This window comes from Talpa occidentalis, unplaced genomic scaffold (assembly GCF_014898055.3).
Source record: "Talpa occidentalis isolate TD23 unplaced genomic scaffold, MPIMG_talOcc4v2.1 talOcc4.3, whole genome shotgun sequence".
NCBI classification, from domain to species: Eukaryota; Metazoa; Chordata; class Mammalia; order Eulipotyphla; family Talpidae; genus Talpa; species Talpa occidentalis.
Genome location: NW_023603184.1, coordinates 145,903,016 through 145,921,803, shown reverse-complemented (window position 1 = coordinate 145,921,803; position 18,788 = coordinate 145,903,016). Strand labels below are relative to the sequence as shown.

Genomic DNA, 18,788 nt, shown 5'->3' with positions numbered 1-18,788 from the left:
ATTTTGTTTTGCTTTGTTTTTTGTTTTGGAGAACCTCAAAATTTTTAATTGATTTTCAAAATTTTGACAAGTCCATGTAGTGTTTTTTTCTCTTCCTCCTTGAAGTCCACGTCAGCAGACATTTTCTGTTAGTATCCAGATAGTAAGTACTTTAGACTTTACTGGTCACATACAGTCTTTGCCACGTATTCTTAAAAAAAAATGTAAAAATTGATTTTACTAGTGGGTCCTATGAAAACGAACTGCCTGTCATCAGATGTGGCCTATAATCTGCAGTTTGTCGACACTTCCTCTAGAGTAAGACTCATAGCTAGAAGATTTGGTGTTGTCCAGGACAGTTTCAATCAGAATTAAGTGGAAAGCACAAATCAGAGACTGGTAAAGCCAAGATAAGATACAGAATAGCTTCAAACTTTGCTGCATTCAGGAATTCAGATGGTGGCCCTGTCAGCCCCAAGCCTTGGGACTTAGGACCTTCTCAGCCCCCATCCCCTCCACATACTATCTCATCGTTTATATATCAGTGAAGCCCTCGATTCCCTCAGGTCATGTGTGCCTACCTTTGACGTCACTGTGGTGTAGGAGAAGGGATGGTGATGGTAGACTTGTGATTGGAAATGCTGGAAAACTGGCCAGGTTGAATAGGCTGTGAGGACAGTTCCATCAGTACTACTACGCGAAGAGGGAGCTAGTGCTCTGGGGAACTTGGGAAAAGACCGGGACAGAGTACTCAGAAAACAGTCGGTGAACTTTCACGGTGGATGTCTACTTGGTCATCTTTTAATGTCTCTTGAAAATGAATATATAAGTTGGAGAACAAAAGCTTTCATGTATTTGAATGGAGTCATTATTCACTGAGTAAGATGTTAGGTCAATTTCCCCTTCCTCTCTGCTTGATTTTCACACAACCTTGTCCAATATGCTGACATTCCTATTTACTTTGACTCCTTGTGCAATAGAAAGAATTTATAAGAAATTTTTAACTATTGCAAAACTAATAATACTTTAGGGGACACTATTTTTCATTGTAGGATTACAGTAGGTTTGATATATGTATATCACATCAAAGAGTAGCATACTTAAAACAGATTAAGTATTCATAATTCAATAAAAGCATGACAGTGAATATGTACTGCCCACTTGTCTATTGCTATTTTTTAAAGTAACTTGGAGTGGAAAGCCATACTCCCTGAGATGTATGTATGTTCTACTTTTGGTGATTCCAGTAGTGAAGTAGGCAGATCAATTTACCTAGTGCTCATTTCTCCTGCAAAATGACAAAATTGGAATCATTTCACACTAATGTAATGATTAGTATTTTCACAAATTTCAAGTAGAAAAGTTATAATTAGAAAGTACCTGAGAAGATCTTAACTATTTTTACATTAGTTAGGATCCAGAACGTAATCAAATACCTTCAGTCTTAATTCTTTTAATATATTGCTATATATTTTTAAAATACAAGCTTATAACTGGATGCATAAGAATAATTTCACACTTCAAGTCATACATTGCAAAAGGTCTCTTTAATTTTTTTTTAAGTGAAGCCCTTTTTTGCTTAGGAATACTTGTTAAAAATCAAAACACTAAGACCTATATTGTAGAAGAACAAATCTTTAGAACTTTTAAGAGAATAATACTGCCATTTTCATTCACCTTTATTCAAAGAAGTAAACATTATACAAACATATTTGTGAGGAAGCACATATATTCTTAAACCAATATAGCAAAGTCAAGAACTTTGATAAAAGCAATTTGTCTGCATTTATACCCAACTTAATTACATAAAGCCTCAGGAAATAAAAATAATCTGACTTGTGATGTTCTGGTTGCCTCTCAGAATGGCATAAAAATAACTTTAAATGTAATTTTGCTTCATTATAGGCCTGGGAGAGGACAGGACAGGAGAAGGAGAGAGTTCAGTCCATGCACATGTGTTTTAATAGGTTTTCAGTACATTCAGCAGGTTGTTTACCTTTACCCATATTTCCTCTCTTATTGAAATATTCCTTACTTGACCAATAGAATGCAAGGAGACACATTTCAGTTCTACAAAAATAGTTTATATATATATATATATATATATATATGGAGATATATAGGACCCACCAATATATATATATATAAAATATATATATAGGACCCACCTATATATAATATATATATATATATATATATATATATATATATATATGGAGAGTTAAAAAGATTTTGAAACAAACCAGTAAGGCAAAATTTTAGCACCTTCACTAGAAGTATATTGATGTAGCAAATTCTGTTCACTTTCAAAAAGCGTACTGTGTTGGACAGTTATCCACCTTCAAACAAATCAGTTAATATTTTTGCATCTGAAAAATAGAAATTCTTTATATCAGAAAATGCTTTCAAAAATCTTAATAGCCAGTCTAAAATTGTGAAGTAAATAACATGTTCTAGCTTTGCCAGTTTGCTAAGTGGATGAAAGAAAGTCAAGTTACTTCCTTTTGCTGGGAAATAGGTGGTTTACTGAATTGCTTCAATGTGAACTTTACTTTCTCCCAGAATGTTTGGCATGTCTACTAAAAACCTTTGAGATTTTCAAAAAAGAATTCACCAAAATAAAAGGAGAGTTCTCCAAAGTTTGGCTTAATTTGTTTAGAATGCTGTTAAGTTACCCACCTTTATTTACTGCATGAGCCATGTTCCTCTGTTCCAGTTTCAGAGGAGATAGTGATAAACTAATTCGCTGGTTTTGCCTCTTACCCTGAATTTTAGGTAGTTAAGAATAACATACCTCATTCCCGTTGGAGAGCACTCTATGTAGCAGCTCTTTTTCCAAGGGATTATCTTTCAGGGTATGTGTTTGGAACTGTTTCTCCCAATTTATCAGGTTAGATGGAGTTAAATCAGTTATTTTAGTAGTCATTTTGCATTGTGATTTGATTGTGATATCAGTTACAAATATTTTTGTGTCCTCTTCAGTTCTCCTGTGCCGTTTTTCTGTGTAGTTTAGTACAGATCTTAAAAGTTTAACACCAAGAATGGATAAACAGACTGTGGCACATCCATTCAAACTATTCTGCAGCCAAAGTAGTGGACCGCTGAGCTGTGCAACGATGTGGCTTCCTCTCCAGATGCCTGATTCCATTCAGAGGAGACTATGGGCCTTGTGATGTCCAGCAGATAGATCACTGGTAGCCAGGGGCCTCAAGTGTGAGGAGAGGGGATTAGCTAACTGTGAGGGGCCTGGACATTTTAGTGGGATGAAAATGTTTTGTGACTTGATTGTGGTGATATGAGTGTATACAGTTGTCACAGTGGTATGAGTGTATACAGTTGTCACACTCATTGAACCTCACGTACGTTTTATCAATTTAGAAATCAGAAATTCACTAAGTGAAAATGTAGAAAAGTTTGATCAAAAGTATCCTGCTACCTCCAGTCAGCAATATTGTAGTCACACACAGTCTATTTTTCCCTCCCCCACCCCACAAAATATTAAATTGAATATTTTATGTTGAATGTCCCTGAAGAGATGTAAACATTTATATGACCATTACTATGTGGAGGTATGTGTAAAGATACCTTAGTATTTATGAACTAAGTAATATTACATGACAATAAAAGCACTTAAGTGACAGTGAAAATACTTACGTGTTTTTGGGGGGTATTTTAATGTAACATGCACCTATGTTTGGATTTTTCCCCTCTTTCTAAATTGTATGTTTTAAATCTACTCTAGCTTGGTAACATTTCAGGTAAGTATGATTCATTATTTTCTGACATTTAAAAATTATTTCTCAATTTTTTTTAAATGTTGAAAAATAGTGATAAACTAATTCGCTGAACATAATTAAGGCACTCTCCATAATCTGTCCGCATGACTTGTCTTTCAGGTGACCTGGGTGCAAAATAAAATAGGATATCAGGGAATTAGCATTACACTTTAAGGCGTGAAATGGTCAAAAATCAGAACTTCTTAGGAAAAAAAGATCTGGATGATCTGGAGAATTGTTATATTTGGTGGTTATATTTGGCTGGTCTCTGAAAGAGTTCATGTCTATTTAAAGTGATGTCACAGTTCTTATGGAAGTAAGCTTGTTGACTTTGGAAACCTGTCACTATTGGAGGTCTTTGGTTCCATGAGCTTGCTGCCCATATGTTGTTGTGCAGGGTCACTTATGGGGTGCAGGGGGCACTTATGGCTTCCTGGTGTTCATAAAATAGTAATAAACTTAGCTTAATTGCTTGCCTTTTCAGAACCGGTTATCCTTACAAAAGTAATAATACTATTTTTCTTCCAGAATAACGTGTCAACATATGCTTTATTGACTTCTCCAACTTATACCATATACTGTAAATTGGACACACCAATTGACCTTTGGTTCAGTGTCTATTCCTTACTGATGGGGTTATATAGAAATGAAAGCATTTTGTTACCTCAACCTTATTCCTGAGCTTTATTTAAGCTAGGTGAGATGGGCGTATAAAGTAGTGTAATAAGGTGTTCGGTGAAATTTAGTTAAGTCCTAAAACCTCTTCACTTTATTTAGTGGACAAGAGGCATGGAGGAGAAGAGACATGACAGGAACTTTTAAAGGGGATGGTTTGTAGAACAGAGTGTGTAAGCCATTCGCCATGAGGCGTACTTGAGTCACGGTTGAGCCAAAGTGAGATTGCACCTGAGCTGGGAGGCCTGGCAGCACCTGAACTTTCCTGTGTGAAGGTGCCAAGAAAGGCCGACGAGAAGGCCAGCACAGCCGTGGACGAGCCTCCCAACTTTGGACCAGGATGATGACCCGAAGAATTTTGCAATTTTTAATTCATTTTAACTTCTCTTTTAAAAATTTCACTTTTGCATTTCACATATGTAGGTTTAAGAAAATCTACTAAGAAGCGCAGTGAATCCCCACCTGCTGAGCTCCCCAGTTTGAGGCGGAGCACACGCCAAAAGACCACGGGCTCCTGTGCTAGTGCCAGGTAATGATGGGGGTGGGAGGAGCTTGTGCTGCACAGACATGTTCTTTTTTCTGTCAAAACCCACATCTTGATAAGTCCTAAAAATTACTGAAATTTTCCTTGAAGTGTAAGGAAATTCATTCAGTCTGTCTGTGAATTTACTTAAATTTATTTACATCTTGCGAAGTTTTAATCATGCTCTTTCTTTTGACAAACCTTTTATTCTCTATTCCTCTACTTTTCTTTTGTTCTACTTCAGTGCTAATAGTTGAGCTTTTGGTTCAGAGTTCGCTCTGCCAAGGTAATCTCTTAATGAGCATCTTTATGCAGATTTGGGTTATTTGTTAAAGGTAGCTAAATTTCCCAGTAGTGTGATTGATGGATCAAAAGGGATGCCCATTTCAATGGCTTAATATTGCCTAATTAGTTTTTTAAAGTATTGGCCCCAGTTACTGAGTTTAGTGGGAGAGGGGAAGAAGTGTGCTCAGTGTCACTTGGCGTTGCAGCACCTATGCATCCCGGAGCAACGCGGGGCTCCACATTCCCCTCCCCCCAGTACTGTTCTCCCAGTACTGTTTTTGATATCATTTTCAGAAAATCAACTACCTTTGATGTGATAGTTTATTATTTCACATTCTTTTGTTACCTGTTTGAAATTCAAAGTTTCAAAAGTCTTTTGCTTGAAATTTTCTGAGATTTTTCAAATCTGTTTAGTTGGTCGGGTGTCTTGGAGCTGCTAATTATTTGCAACCATCTCAGACTTTCCCCTCTTTTTCTATGTCTGTGTCAGAAACCAATGATGGGGGCAGATGATTTCAGTTTGCCTTTTCTCTAGCTTGGAAAGTAGAAAGGTTTTAACACTGCTGATTTTTCTCAAAGGCCATCTGTCTACTTTGCCTGCTCTTGGGCCAAGGGACATGGACACATAAGGAAATAGCGCAATCTTTTGCCTGTGAGTCCTGAAAAAAGGACCTTTACCTTATAATCTCTTAATTTTCCACTTATTTTCTAGTTCTCTCTGAATTGTTTAGCGCTAATAGCCAGTTTGCATTGAGGCTTACTGCATTGCTTTTGCGTGATCGCAGAAGCTTTTGCCCTAGTCTGGGCCAGATTTTAAGTTCAGTTTACCCAGGGTTTATAATCTGAGTTACAAATTGAATTCACTGTGCTTGAAAATTTATTTTAAGTTGTCTGCAGAGTCAGGTAACCTAGTGTGAAAAAGTCATCCTCTCCTGTCTTCTCTGCCCCTTCTCTCCACTTGAGGCTTCTGTTAGTGCACGTGGCAGCCCCCAGTGTACCTGGCACGTGGTACTCAAGCCATCTAGCCTCCCGGCCAGGATACTTTATCTCAAACTTTGTCTGAATTGGGTGAAATTCTCCTTGAATGTAGTGCTTTCCCAGTGCAGGACAGCTGTGTCCTTGTCTCTCACTAGACGAACACTTCTTGAGGGCAACAACCAAAGTGTTCAGTGCAATCTATGCCACATAGTTGGTGGGAATTAATTTGAGTTCCACCAACTTGTAACTTGGAAAATTGGGTTTGGGAATGGGCTGTATTTCCCCGTTAGGGAAAGATTGGCTAAACAGACAGGTCCTATTTAGGGCTGATTTTTTACAAACTGTAACTACAAACTGCTAACACTGACAGGTAATTCAGAACCTTCACTTGCAAGTCACTTCTGCCTGCTTGTGAGTCACTGGGCAGCATTCCGGCTTCACTGCGGTCACACTGGTCCAAGATGCTGCTTCTGTAGGACGTCTGGGCATTTTCTAAAGTGATTTGAGGAGTGGCTGATCAGGTTGTGATTGGGCCACTCCTTCATTTCTACCTGATTTGTGTATTGATTTCTCTATTAGAATAGAAAAAATGTCACCAATAAAACATAATTTGCCCCATGAGGAATGGGTGATCATTCTTCCATAATTTATACTGTGCCTTACTCCTAAACAAGTCTTTCCAAATGTCATCTTTATTAATAGCGAATCTTTAGTTCTTTAAAGGAGTTATTGTCCATTGTTAGGATTGGTATCTTTCTAATGATTGAAGTAATCTGGAACTTAGGTAATGGGAGCTTTGCTCTTCATCCCCCAGCCCCTTCCTGCTGTTGTCAGGGATCATCCAGAACATCTGTCTGTCAATCCGTTGTCACCTTGGAGATGGGGATCTATTTTAAATGAATTGTCTCTGCAGGAGGCACTTGTCCATTTAGTTGGAAGTGTTTAAAACTGATTTCTCTCTGTAAGGATGACAACAGCGTGTAGCAAAACAAAAGCTTGTATTGTGATGTGATTTAACTTGGAAGAATTTTATATATACAAAGTCTCAGTTGTTACACATAGTGATTTTCTGCAACAATTTTTATGTAAAAAGAAGAAACTGGCTTTGTGCTCCATGCATTGGAGCTTTGTGCTGTCTGGACCTTGTTCCTGGTCACTGGTAGTGCTGCTTATGATGGCATTTTTCTGTTATAGTCGGCGAGGCTCTGGCCTGGGCAAAAGAGGAGCAGCTGAAGCTCGTCGACAGGAGAAAATGGCAGACCCTGAGAACAACCAGGAGACGGTCAACTCTTCAGCTGCTCGGACCGATGAAACTCCCCAGGGAGCTGCAGGTGGGTTGGCGCTTCTTAGACCTGACAACAGCATTTGTGTATTTTACAGATTTCTTTTCAGATAAATTCCTTTTTAGGTACATCACCATAATGGAAGAGAGGGAGAGAAATATATTAGATGTTACTATCAAACTTTTCGCTCCTTTTTCTTTTACTTAATAGGTTTGGTTTTTTGAGTCACTGTATTCTTTGTTGTTGTTTGTTTAATTCTTGTCTAAATCCAAATTTGTACTAATTTAAAGGGATTTTAGGAGAGGGTGGAACCCTTTCTGTTTAAGCTTCTTAATACATTGATGAGTACATGTAGAAATTGCTCAGATTGTTTGAAAGTATTTAGATACAGAAAAAATGTAAGGACGTGTCTTAATGTTTAAATTCATAATGTACAAATTTTAATTCAGGATTTTGTAATCTGAAAAATAGGTAGTATTCCATTTGAATCTAAGCAACTTTAAAAATACTATTTAAATTTTTTGTGGCCGCCTTCTTATTCTTGATAGTTTAGTGCAGTTTTAAATATATATCCATTACCAATACCAAAGGAAGGTCTTAATACTTCAACAGTTTATTGTGACTAGAGGGTTTGTAAGTATACTTTGTCACTAATATTTCTCACAGCTCCAAACTGCCATGGGTCATCTTGCACATACGGTTAAGGTGTGGGTTTAAGGGAGCCATAAATATATACTTTTGAGCAAAGTAAGTTCTTTCATGTATTTCTTTTTAATATAAGAATATGTACTAGTTTTCTTTAACACCTATGGTTGATTATATTCCTAGATTGCAGGGAAGGTTCTGGTTTGCTTGTGGCTGTCCATGTTTTATGCCTATTGTCTCAGCTTTAGGCAGCCTTAACGTTTTTACCACTGATCTTTCTTTTCTAGTTTTGTATGACAAATTGCATGTTGAACTTACAGGATCTCATGTGGTGGTTGGGGGTGGGTGGGGAGAAGCTTTTTTTAATTGTGCCCTTTTCCTGAAAGAGTTTTTCTAAAGGGTTAAGTGGTGTGTTGAGGGGGAAATACAGTCCATTGCACATGAAACTCATTGAAGCTCTTTATGACACGTGACTTATCCTTCCAGTGTTTAATGTTTACTTCGAGTCTGAATATGGAAGTGGGGCATTCCCCAAATGGATGACAGAAGTAGAGCCCCTGAAGCTGTTGTTAAAGTGGACTCATTATGGAAGTTATAATAGCTAACATTTATAGCATGTGCATGCTATTTTAGCACAGTATTAAGCACTTTACATATATTCTCATTTAATTGTATAAAACAACCTGCTGAGGTGTGAGTGCTGTGTCCTCATTTTACAAGGAAAAACTAAGGCACGTAATGGTTAAGCCTACCTGGGGTTGGCCTGGCATTTGTGACTCTCCGGCAAGGACATAGAGAAGGAGGACTCTGTCCTAGTTCCTTGTGGTACAAACGTTCGCTTAATCCTTATGGATATGACTGGAGGTCAGTATGAGGGGATGCTGTGTACAGTTTTGTTCCTGGTATACCTACGTGTATTTACAAGGAGAAAAGCTTCAAGAGGTCACGGTCAGAAGGATGGCCCTCTTAAACACTCTCCTGAGTTTGTTAATCTTATTTGAAATCAGTGTGATCTAGGTATTTTCCAGGTTTATGTAGAAGTGACATGTGACTTGTTCCACTGGTGTTAGAACAGCAGTTGGCTTCATTACATTTCAGAGACTGGATCCTTTATGGATCCTGTAGAATTCTCTGCCACCTTGCTGAAGTAGTTCTGGGAAAGAAGTAAGTTACTTAATTACCTTTATGCTAAGTTCTTTAGTGTGACCTGCTTTGGTTTCTCAATATGTGAAGTTGTAATTTAAAGAAAAGTAAAGCCCTCTGAGTTACTCTAGGCACATGGCGGAGAGGTAAGCTGGAGCATCTTTTGGCCAGTGTCCATCCTCAGACAGCTCTTACACAGTTAGTGTAAGTTGTCCTTCCTCTGAAACATTTATCGTGATTTTTTTTTTTTTTTTTTTTTTTTTTACTAATTTAAAACCATGACTTAATCTCTTAGTGTTATTTGTATTTATATATACCTTTTTTTGGCGTATTTAATTTTGAAGCTCTTAGCTTCCTGACATTGCTATGAAAGCACTTCTGCATGTTTGACAAACTTGCTTTTGTCACCCTGATTTTGCCAGTATTGCTGACACTCGAAGTTTCTTGATAACCGGTATCCCTGTTGAATCTCCCTGAAGTATACTGTGATACGGAGTCCTCTAGCTCTTCACAGAGGAAATGCCAGCTCTTGAAGTTGAAAGTTTAGTGTTGTCCACATTGTCCTAAGAGTCTGAGACGAACCTTGGACTTTGGAGTACTGCGCATCCTGTTACAGTGCTTATGAAGGTTCGGAAATACTATAGATAATAAAGCAGGAATCAAGTATTCTTCTTAACTTCTGCAAAAACAATCATATGGCAAGGGACAATAGGCTATTGTCCGGCACCTATATTTTGTATTGAAAATCTTAATTTCACAAGAAATCAAACAAGGTCAAGTTGTCAAAACAAAGCCGCCGGTTTTGTAATTTAAAATTTCTTTTTCTAAATTGTGTCCTAACACTAAACATCAGATTGCTACCATATCACCTGGCACTAGAGCCCATATAATTACATGTCTAACCGTCATCATCCTCCTGGCCTTACTCAGAAGTTTTTGTAACATGTTCCAAAATAAATAAATAAATAAATAAATCTTCCCATTGTTTCTTGCACTTAGGTATCTAGCAAACCTGTTGTGGGTTCTTCAAGTAAAACTGATTTCTGCCAGCTTTTAATATTTGATCTCTGTTTTCAGCATAAGAGCTATATCACTTAAAATAAAACAACTTGGAGTTCCGTAATAACATCCTCATGTTCTGATTTAAGCAGTATTTTCTCCACTGTTGGCATTCACCTGTGTAAACGGTCTACGTGATGCTCTGAAGATCTGCTGAGACTGATTGGGCGAGATCTCTTTAAACAAAAATGTTCAAACCTCTTAATCTGACAGTTTTTTTCCTGCTCATTAGCCTTGTCTTCTCTCTATCTGGGGCAGATCTCATGCATATTGTCAGAGGAAGTGTGAGGCTGTTAGTAAAGACTGTTGTTTGACATCAGCTGATGGCTGACATGTCCTTACCTGTGTAGCTTTACAAACTGCCCACGGGCCAGGCTGGTTTGGTTAATCTAACTTTGTAAAACCTACACAGCAGCAGCTAGAATACTTAGTGGACAGATGCTTACTACATGCTGTCAATGAAAGGACGGTGAAGGACCTTTTCTTTCGGCCCAGTAACTGATTTCTGTCCAAATAAGCAGTCCACTAAAAATCAGAATGTTCCTGCGCCTCCTAGTAATGGTTCTGTGGCCTCCCTTAAGGTTGGGATCCTGCTGTAACAGGGACGCTTTTAACGGGGTCCCTTTCCAGGTACTGTGTCTTGATTCACGTCTTTACGGCAGTGCATTTTGAGATAATCATTACTCATAATGAAAGTCATGTTTAAGAAGTAACTTAAACTTTTGTTAAAGTTGTAGGTTGCAGATCTATAAAACGTTTTAAAATAAGACCAGCAGTTAGTTTTCTGATAGATACTTTAAAAACCAGCACTACCTTAGCAGAAGAGTTTTTATCTTTTTCTTTAAAGATGTGTGTTTTCAGAGGGTGCTTTAAAGAATTCCAACCGTTTCATTTGTCAAAACTAAGTATTTGCTTTCCATATAATTGGAAGAATTTTAAAGCAAGTTTAATTGCTACTTTAACAATTTCAGTCACCATTGGGACCTAATAAACAGAATTTGTTAACAAGGTTTCTGTATAATGTGAAATGCAGTTGTGCTTGAATTAAAAGTTTGCATTGAAGATTATGTGTTTCAGGAGCTGACAGAATACACTTCTTCTTAGTACAGCCTATGAATTCAGACTGCCTGGGTCGATATCTCTGACCTGCTGGTAGCTGTCTGAACTTAGGCAAAAACACTCACAGTCACAAGCCTCTGTTTCCTTGTGTCCATGATGAAGTTATAATCTTCTTTGTCTGGATCTGAGGAAACACAGACACCATCTACATACAGTAAGCATTTAATAAATGACTCCTATAAATTATTGACTGCAGTTATTGCTTATTTCATTTATCTTCATCAGAAGCGTGATGTTGCTAAGCTCCAATACCCTTTGCCCTTTAATACTAACATTTCTGGTTAACTTGTAACTCTAAGCCATGGAGTTGCTAACATTTTGTGTGAAGAGTTGATTTCTAATTTTAGAACAGGCCCTATTGAACTCTGACTATAGTATGAAAACAGCTGCAGACACTAGGAAAAGAATGGATACAACTATATGTTCTAATTAAAATTTTATTTACAAAATGCTATGCTGGGTTGGTTCTGGCCTGAGGACCACAGTTTGTTGACTCCTGTTCTTTAAAAACCATACATTTTTCTACAAACTAAAAAAATTCATTGAAATGATAGAAAATACTTGATGAAGTATGAAGAAAGGTATTACGAAAATACTGAGTTGGTGGCGGATGTATTAGCATCTGTCTTTTCTTTTCCCCAGAAAGGTTCCTTAAATTTACATGTTATTCACAGATACCTTTGTATCTGTCACTATATTGAGTGTATAGGTTCTAGGGTATTGTGAGTGTGTGCTCACACATAGTTAAACACTGTAAAAGCATGCTTTGGGTCTCAACAGACAGAATAGGAACAGAAAAACTGCTAGTTTATCAGGAATATAGTTTCATCTCTTAGTCAGATTCCGAATAGGATCTATCTCTATTTCCTTAGACGGTTGTGCTCATCAGGTTATTATTTTGGGTTCTAGATGCCTTTTGAACTCCTCCTACACTTGTTTTGACATCTTCGTTGCCCTCTCTTTTATACCTCAATGTTTTGCAGTCATCTGGTGTGTATCTTCAATTTTTTGTCATAGAATAAGAGTATTAGTCTTTGCATACATAATTAAGGGAAACATGATTGTATCAAATGTGCAGTTCAGGAATAAAATAGACCAAAGAAGGCACATATCTACGTGGAACATGTCTGCCAAATGCCAGTTTTGCTTTCTATTATGTTTGTGACTCATTGCAGTCACAGATGTAACCATCAAGCTATTGAATATGCAGTGTTCTTTTAGCAGTGCTGTTATCTTCATGGACTTTTGGTAGAGAAATTCAGGACAAGACCCGATTCAGGAATAGCACAAGGAATTGTTCAAAGCCATCTGTGAATGAAATGTGAAGGTTGTATTTTTATGCTTATTTCACATTAAAATAGTTGAGTCATCCTTTTGTTCATAAAAGCTAAAGGACGAAGTCTAGAAGGATAGCCATCTGAGTGTGCAGTTGTGAAAGGGGAAGACATTTCATTGCCTGTTCAGGGTAGCCTGTGCTTTCTTTTTTAAGATAAGCCAGATAGAATGAGTTAAGCATTAGTTTCTTACAACCTTAACCTTTTATTTTTTTCTTCTTTCCTTTAAAGCCTCTAGTTCTGTTGCAGGGGCTGTGGGCATGACCACCTCTGGGGAGAGTGAATCAGATGATTCCGAGATGGGACGATTACAAGGTAAAGGCAGTTACTGAATTTACAAGAAGCCATTGCCACGACTGAGTCGTACTATTGGTCTTATTGAAATCAACTTGAAAATTTAACATAATCTAGCAATGCCTGCACCTCTAAAGAAAACTTCTTATGTAGTGTGATTTGAAATTGGGAGATGATCTGACTCTGTTTTTACTGTTTTACTAGACAGAAATGTGCCTTTTTAAAAAAAGTCATTGTGGCTATAGACATAACTGTTGCATACAGCAAAATAGAAAATGTTGGAGGATCTTTAAAGGGGGGGGGTGTAACTTAACATACTATTCTCTGGCACTTAGTAATGTAATGCATCCAACTGGGGGCATTTTTCCTGTGTCCTTTTGGGTTTTTGATCACCTATTTATAAATGAATGTCAGATGGTACTTAAACTCCAGATAAGTGCTTTTTTAAAAGCAGCCTCCTATTACGTATATGCTCTTAACAAATGGATGGATATATATTATCTTTAGGTGCTTGATGTATGTAATAGATCCCTAAAGAGAGGTTTACAGGAAACATTTATAAATCATCTTCAGATGACTTACCTTCTTTCAGGAACTACAGCAATCTTTTTGACTAGAATTGTTCATGAGCACAGTTTTTCTCCCTTTTTGGAATTGAGCACTGTTTTTAGAGCATCTTCTGACGAATATCTCACCGGGAAATATTATTAGAGGGAACATAGGGTGCTTTATATGTAAAATGAGGGGTTTTTCTTGGACCTATTTATAAAATTCCTGTTGACACTGATTTTTATTATCTCCATAAAGCCTTAAGAGGCCTGGGAACTGGCATTGGGTGTTATGACTTATATTTATATTAATACATGTGTGGGCTTGGAAATTTAGTGTAGCTCTTAAAGTTTAAACTAGAAAATATCTAAATCAGCAATGTAGGTGAATCGCTTGTTTGAAACCTTGATAAGATCAGTTGTATCAACATCTCAACTGCTCCTTTGGCCCTTCTGTTTTCTTTAGCTCTCTTGGAGGCCAGGGGACTTCCTCCTCATCTATTTGGCCCTCTTGGTCCGCGGATGTCACAGCTTTTCCACAGAACAATTGGAAGTGGAGCTAGTAAGTAATAATAAATTTGTCCTCTTCCCCGCCCTTGTAATAATTAGTTGGGTATTATTTTCACCGGTTGCCTATTGATGTATGTTTTCATGAACTTCAACCTGTTTTTAGAATAAGGCTTGTGCACATTCTTGCCTCAATACAGCAATTCTAAGATTTCCTTCTGTACTTTTATTTTTGATTACTGAATTGTAATCATTAGAAAAGTACCCAAAGTTTACAGTTAAGATTGAATCATGGGCTTTCCTGGTGGCGCAAGGGAGCACTATGATGCTATCTGCAGCCATTGCCACACAAGTCCAATCCCCGGCCAGGGAGCTGACCCACATGATGCAGCAGACCTCTCCTATCTCGTCTGCTGCTCCCCTCCCCTCAGCAGTGTCTTTCAGTAGGTCTGCGTGTTCTGCTCCCCATTCTGTCTCTGGGGAATCCTCTCACCACCACCCCCCCTCACCCACTCTCCCGCGGCGCCTTGCACCTCTGGCCTATGCCCCAGCTCTTGTATGAATAAAAAAAAAGAAGATTGAATCTATTTTGTTCAAGCTATAAAGAGCAAGAAATCTCAGGTGAGTGCATTGATTATTGTATCATCTAATTACAGGATTTGCATAGACTGAATCTTGAGTTTTTTATGGTGTAATAAAATTTAGCCCATAGACAGAAATCATGATATGCACCTGAGAAGAAAGATTTCTGAGCAGAATTACCAGTCACTGAGCTCTTTTAATCAAATTAATGTATGATAACCCAGAGATCTTGTCTTAAGTGCTAGACACAACAGTGACTCTTGAAGCCTCAATTTGTAACTAAGAATAACCTTGCAAAACTGCAAATCCGGTTGAGTCTTTTTGGTAAAGAATGCTATACAGGTAGAGAATACTGTCTTTAGCTTCTTTAACAGAATTTACGTTTAAGCCTTTTTTAATAACTTCATTGATAGTATTTCCAAAGAATCACTAGGCTGTTTGTAGAGTCCAATCTTGAATAATTTTTAAAGCGTGATTGAAGCCTTTTAATGCTGACCTTATTAATATGTGCTTATATTATTTTCTGCCAAATATTCCTAGTTAGAGAAATGATGGCAACTGTATACATGTGCTCACATATGTGCCTTTGTACTTGAGGCTTTTTCAAGATTCGGTCTTAACATTTGGCAGGAAATTTAAGAAGCAGTTGGTATTTTTGTTTTTGTTTTGCCTTTGCTGCCTTGACTCAGTGCTTAGATAGCATACCATGTTGCAGAGTTGTCATGAACCCTGAATATGGAGCTTCACTTAGTATCATTAAGTCTTGGCATTGTGCTGAATCATGAACAGAATAGTAAGGGAAGCTGTTTACATATGGAGCTTCCATGCCAAAGGGAGGGCCCCCAGCACCAAGCGAGACAATGACCATATGTAGCCCAGTTTCAGGTAGTGTCAAGTATATGAAGAAAATCAGAGTCAGGATGGTTGGTGGGGGATGTAGATAAGCTAGTAAGAGAAACCTCTGACGCGTGGTGCTTTTAAAGACACCGGATTGAAATGACACCAGCTATGTGGGAAAGAGGAAGCAGACCAAAGCTGGTCTGCTTGAGAAATAGTCTTGGAGAAAAGAGTGAAGGGAAAGCGGTAGAAGAGGAAATTGGAAGGGTATAGGCACTCAGGTCAGCAGCAAGCGTGGGATCCAAATCCAGTGGTCATCAGGAGATGCTGGACAATTACTTGAACAGGGTAACAGCATGATCGTTAGGATGACGAAGATTGATCATGTGCAAGTTGGGAGTGTTTAGGTGTAGCCTCTGAACTCATCAGCAACTCTTACTCATCAGCAACTATTACTTCATTTGTATTGTCAACCATTCTCTCCACTGCCAATCCTAGGCATCTTTTATCTGCATATCTTTTAATTTTGTAACTATATAAAATTTTTAGACAATACTGTGGTTAAGGTAAGAAGAAGGTCTTTACTGTTGTTAAGTATCCATTCAGAGTTCAAATGTTTTAGTCCTCTCATAAATTCATTTGAGGATCAGAAGGTCTAATGCTGTCAGTTAATATGTTTTCTAAGTTTAAGGTAGCCATTCACTGTCAAATTCTGTTTCTTCTAGTAGTTTATTCTTTTCCTCTGGCAGGTAAGACGAGGCAAAGGTGGCAGTGTGCCCTACATGAGGCAGTATGCGTGTGTTTGATGGCTCCTTAAGCCATCACAAATCCATCGCTAGATATCAGGGATTTTAAATTATAGTATTTCACACCCAGTAATCAGTTTTCACTTATTTGAATTAGTTTACTTATTAGAAGTAATGTAGTAGAAATATACTTTAAAGACGCGCCCCTCTGTTTGGTTACCCAGGAGAGAGGTCAGTATAGGAAAGTTAATTTTTTCTCCTTTACTTACCAGTTTTCAAGGTAGTTGGTTTTTACATATTCCAAAGTGCTGCTGTTACTGTTTGTGTTGTTAAGTGGCTTGAAACAAATTTTAAATATTTCAGTGATTCTCATTGATGACTGAATTGATGACTGATGATCTTTGGATGATAGGATCTTTCTGAGGTTGACTTCTGAGTCTTTTTTTGATATGATAGCAGTACATTTTGATAACCTCCTGCACTTTGGTATATTAAAATATATTAAGCTTTTTTGATTGCTGAGTAGTATTCCATGGTGTATATGTCTCACATCTTCTTGATCCAGTCATCTATTTTGGGGCATTTGTGTTGTTTCCATAGCTTAGCTATTATAAAATGTCCTGCTATAAACATAGGGGTGCAGGTGCCCTTTTGAATTGTATGCGGACTATAACCAAGATGAAAATGCATACATTGTGCAAAAATGAAAAATGATGTAAAAAAATATATAAAAAAATTGAAACAAAAAAAAGGAAAAAAAAAACTTGTATTAAGCTATCTCCACTCCTGCTAAAACCCAAACGAGGCATTTCCTCAGAAAGTGCTGGGTTTTTGTGTATGAAATGATGTTTAGAGCTCACAGTCAGGGTTCTAGGTGTATTCATTGCTCTTGGGTTGATCATTGTTACTGGAATTTTTAATGGACAAACCTGAGAGAGCTTTGTATTTTACCCATCAAATTCAGGATGGCAGGGGTTTTATTTATCTTGTATCTTTTTCCTACCCAGGCCAAAAGTCCCAATTCCTGGTGATAACAACATAATCAAGCACATACTCTATCCTATAGTACAAAAATCCAACTTTACATCAAAAGTAAGATTATTGAGTAGGTTTTATTTTTTTAATAGTTGTGGTCAAGTTATTTTATATAGTCTCGAAATAATTCCTCTCTGCCCAAGTTGATTTGGCTGATTTGCTTCATTTTGCTTTTGCTTTTTAGGGCTTGCTTTTAAAATGCAACTTTGCTTTTGTAATTATATGCACATGGTTCCAAAAGTCAGATCTAAAAATAAGGTGTATTCAGAAATGTCTTATTTTCTTTTACTGTCCCTTTACCCTGTTTCCTCCTCCACACAAATAATCTTTGTTAATTTTATGGCTTGAGTAAAACAAAAACAAATCCTTGTTATCTGCTACACACACACTGCCTTTCTTAGATAGGAGCAGCAAACTTTGTGTTCTCTATCTTGCTTTTAACAGTATATTTTATTTTATTTTATTTTTTTAAATAGAGGCATGTTTTATTTATTTGTTTGTTTGTTTTGTTTATACAAGCACTGGGTACAGTCAGAAGCACGGGAGGGTGAGAGAATTCGCCAGAGCGGGGAGCAGAGCAGGCAGAAGGACCGAAGTACACTGCTGAGGGGAGCAGCGGGCGGCAGGAGAGGTCTGCGCGCCATGTGGGACCCTCCTCCGGTGGCCGGGGAGCAGCTGGGGATCGAACCGGCGCCGCAGAGGCTGCGGGCAGCTTCGCAACCCAGCGCTCAACTGCTGCGCCACCTGGGAGGCCCTTAACAGTATATTTTAGTGTTGATTCCAGATTGGCTGTGTAGATGCAGCTGAGGTGGGGGAAGGGGGCAGAGAGGGAGAGGAGAGGAGATTCCTTACTTCTTTTGTCTCCCCACGTATCTGCAGTTTTCCAGTGCCTTTTAATTACATCTTGCACTTCCTTCTGTCGGGTTGTTTATAGGCTAAAGAACTTTCTTCACATAGTACTGCCAGCAGTGATCCCGCTCTGCTTTTGTTTGTGAATTCCTTGATTTGCTTTAATTGTGAAGATACTTTACCCTCAGTTACCTCTTTATTAATGTCTTCTGAAGTTTCTGTTGCCTTTTCAAAACAGTGTCTTTTTTTCTTTTTTTCAAGGTATGCTTTTTCAAATTGTTACTATTTTTAATAGTTGGGCTATGTTTGGCCTGTGTGGCATACTTTTTGATTCAAAAAATATCAAGGTAATGCTGACTTACACTACTGTACATGCTTTGGGGGTTATCGGTTCACACCTCTTCCTCTTTGATTTTTATTTGCTTGGGTTTTACTGAGGTTTTGAATCTGTGAGTTGTTATCTTTAATCAGTTTTGAAAAATTCTTGGCCATTTTCTCTTCAGACAATTTTCCTTTTGGGAGTTTCAGTATCATACCTGTTCAGACTTTGCCTTTAAACCAGCATGTGTCTTTGAGTTTGCATCATTTTTG

The 18,788-nt window shown here is 37.8% G+C and overlaps 1 protein-coding gene across 15 annotated transcripts in view; it reads left to right on the top strand.

The window, feature by feature from the left end:
* TRIP12 (thyroid hormone receptor interactor 12) overlaps positions 1-18,788 on the top strand; it is a 136,549-nt gene that overhangs the window by 61,648 nt on the left and 56,113 nt on the right. For all 15 annotated transcript variants that reach the window (XM_054700133.1, XM_054700137.1, XM_037524181.2 and 12 more), the window contains 4 exons: positions 4,854-4,959; positions 7,411-7,547; positions 13,031-13,114; positions 14,108-14,203. In XM_054700133.1, coding sequence (XP_054556108.1) covers positions 4,854-4,959; positions 7,411-7,547; positions 13,031-13,114; positions 14,108-14,203 — 423 coding nt within the window. The remainder of the gene's footprint in view (positions 1-4,853; positions 4,960-7,410; positions 7,548-13,030; positions 13,115-14,107; positions 14,204-18,788) is intronic.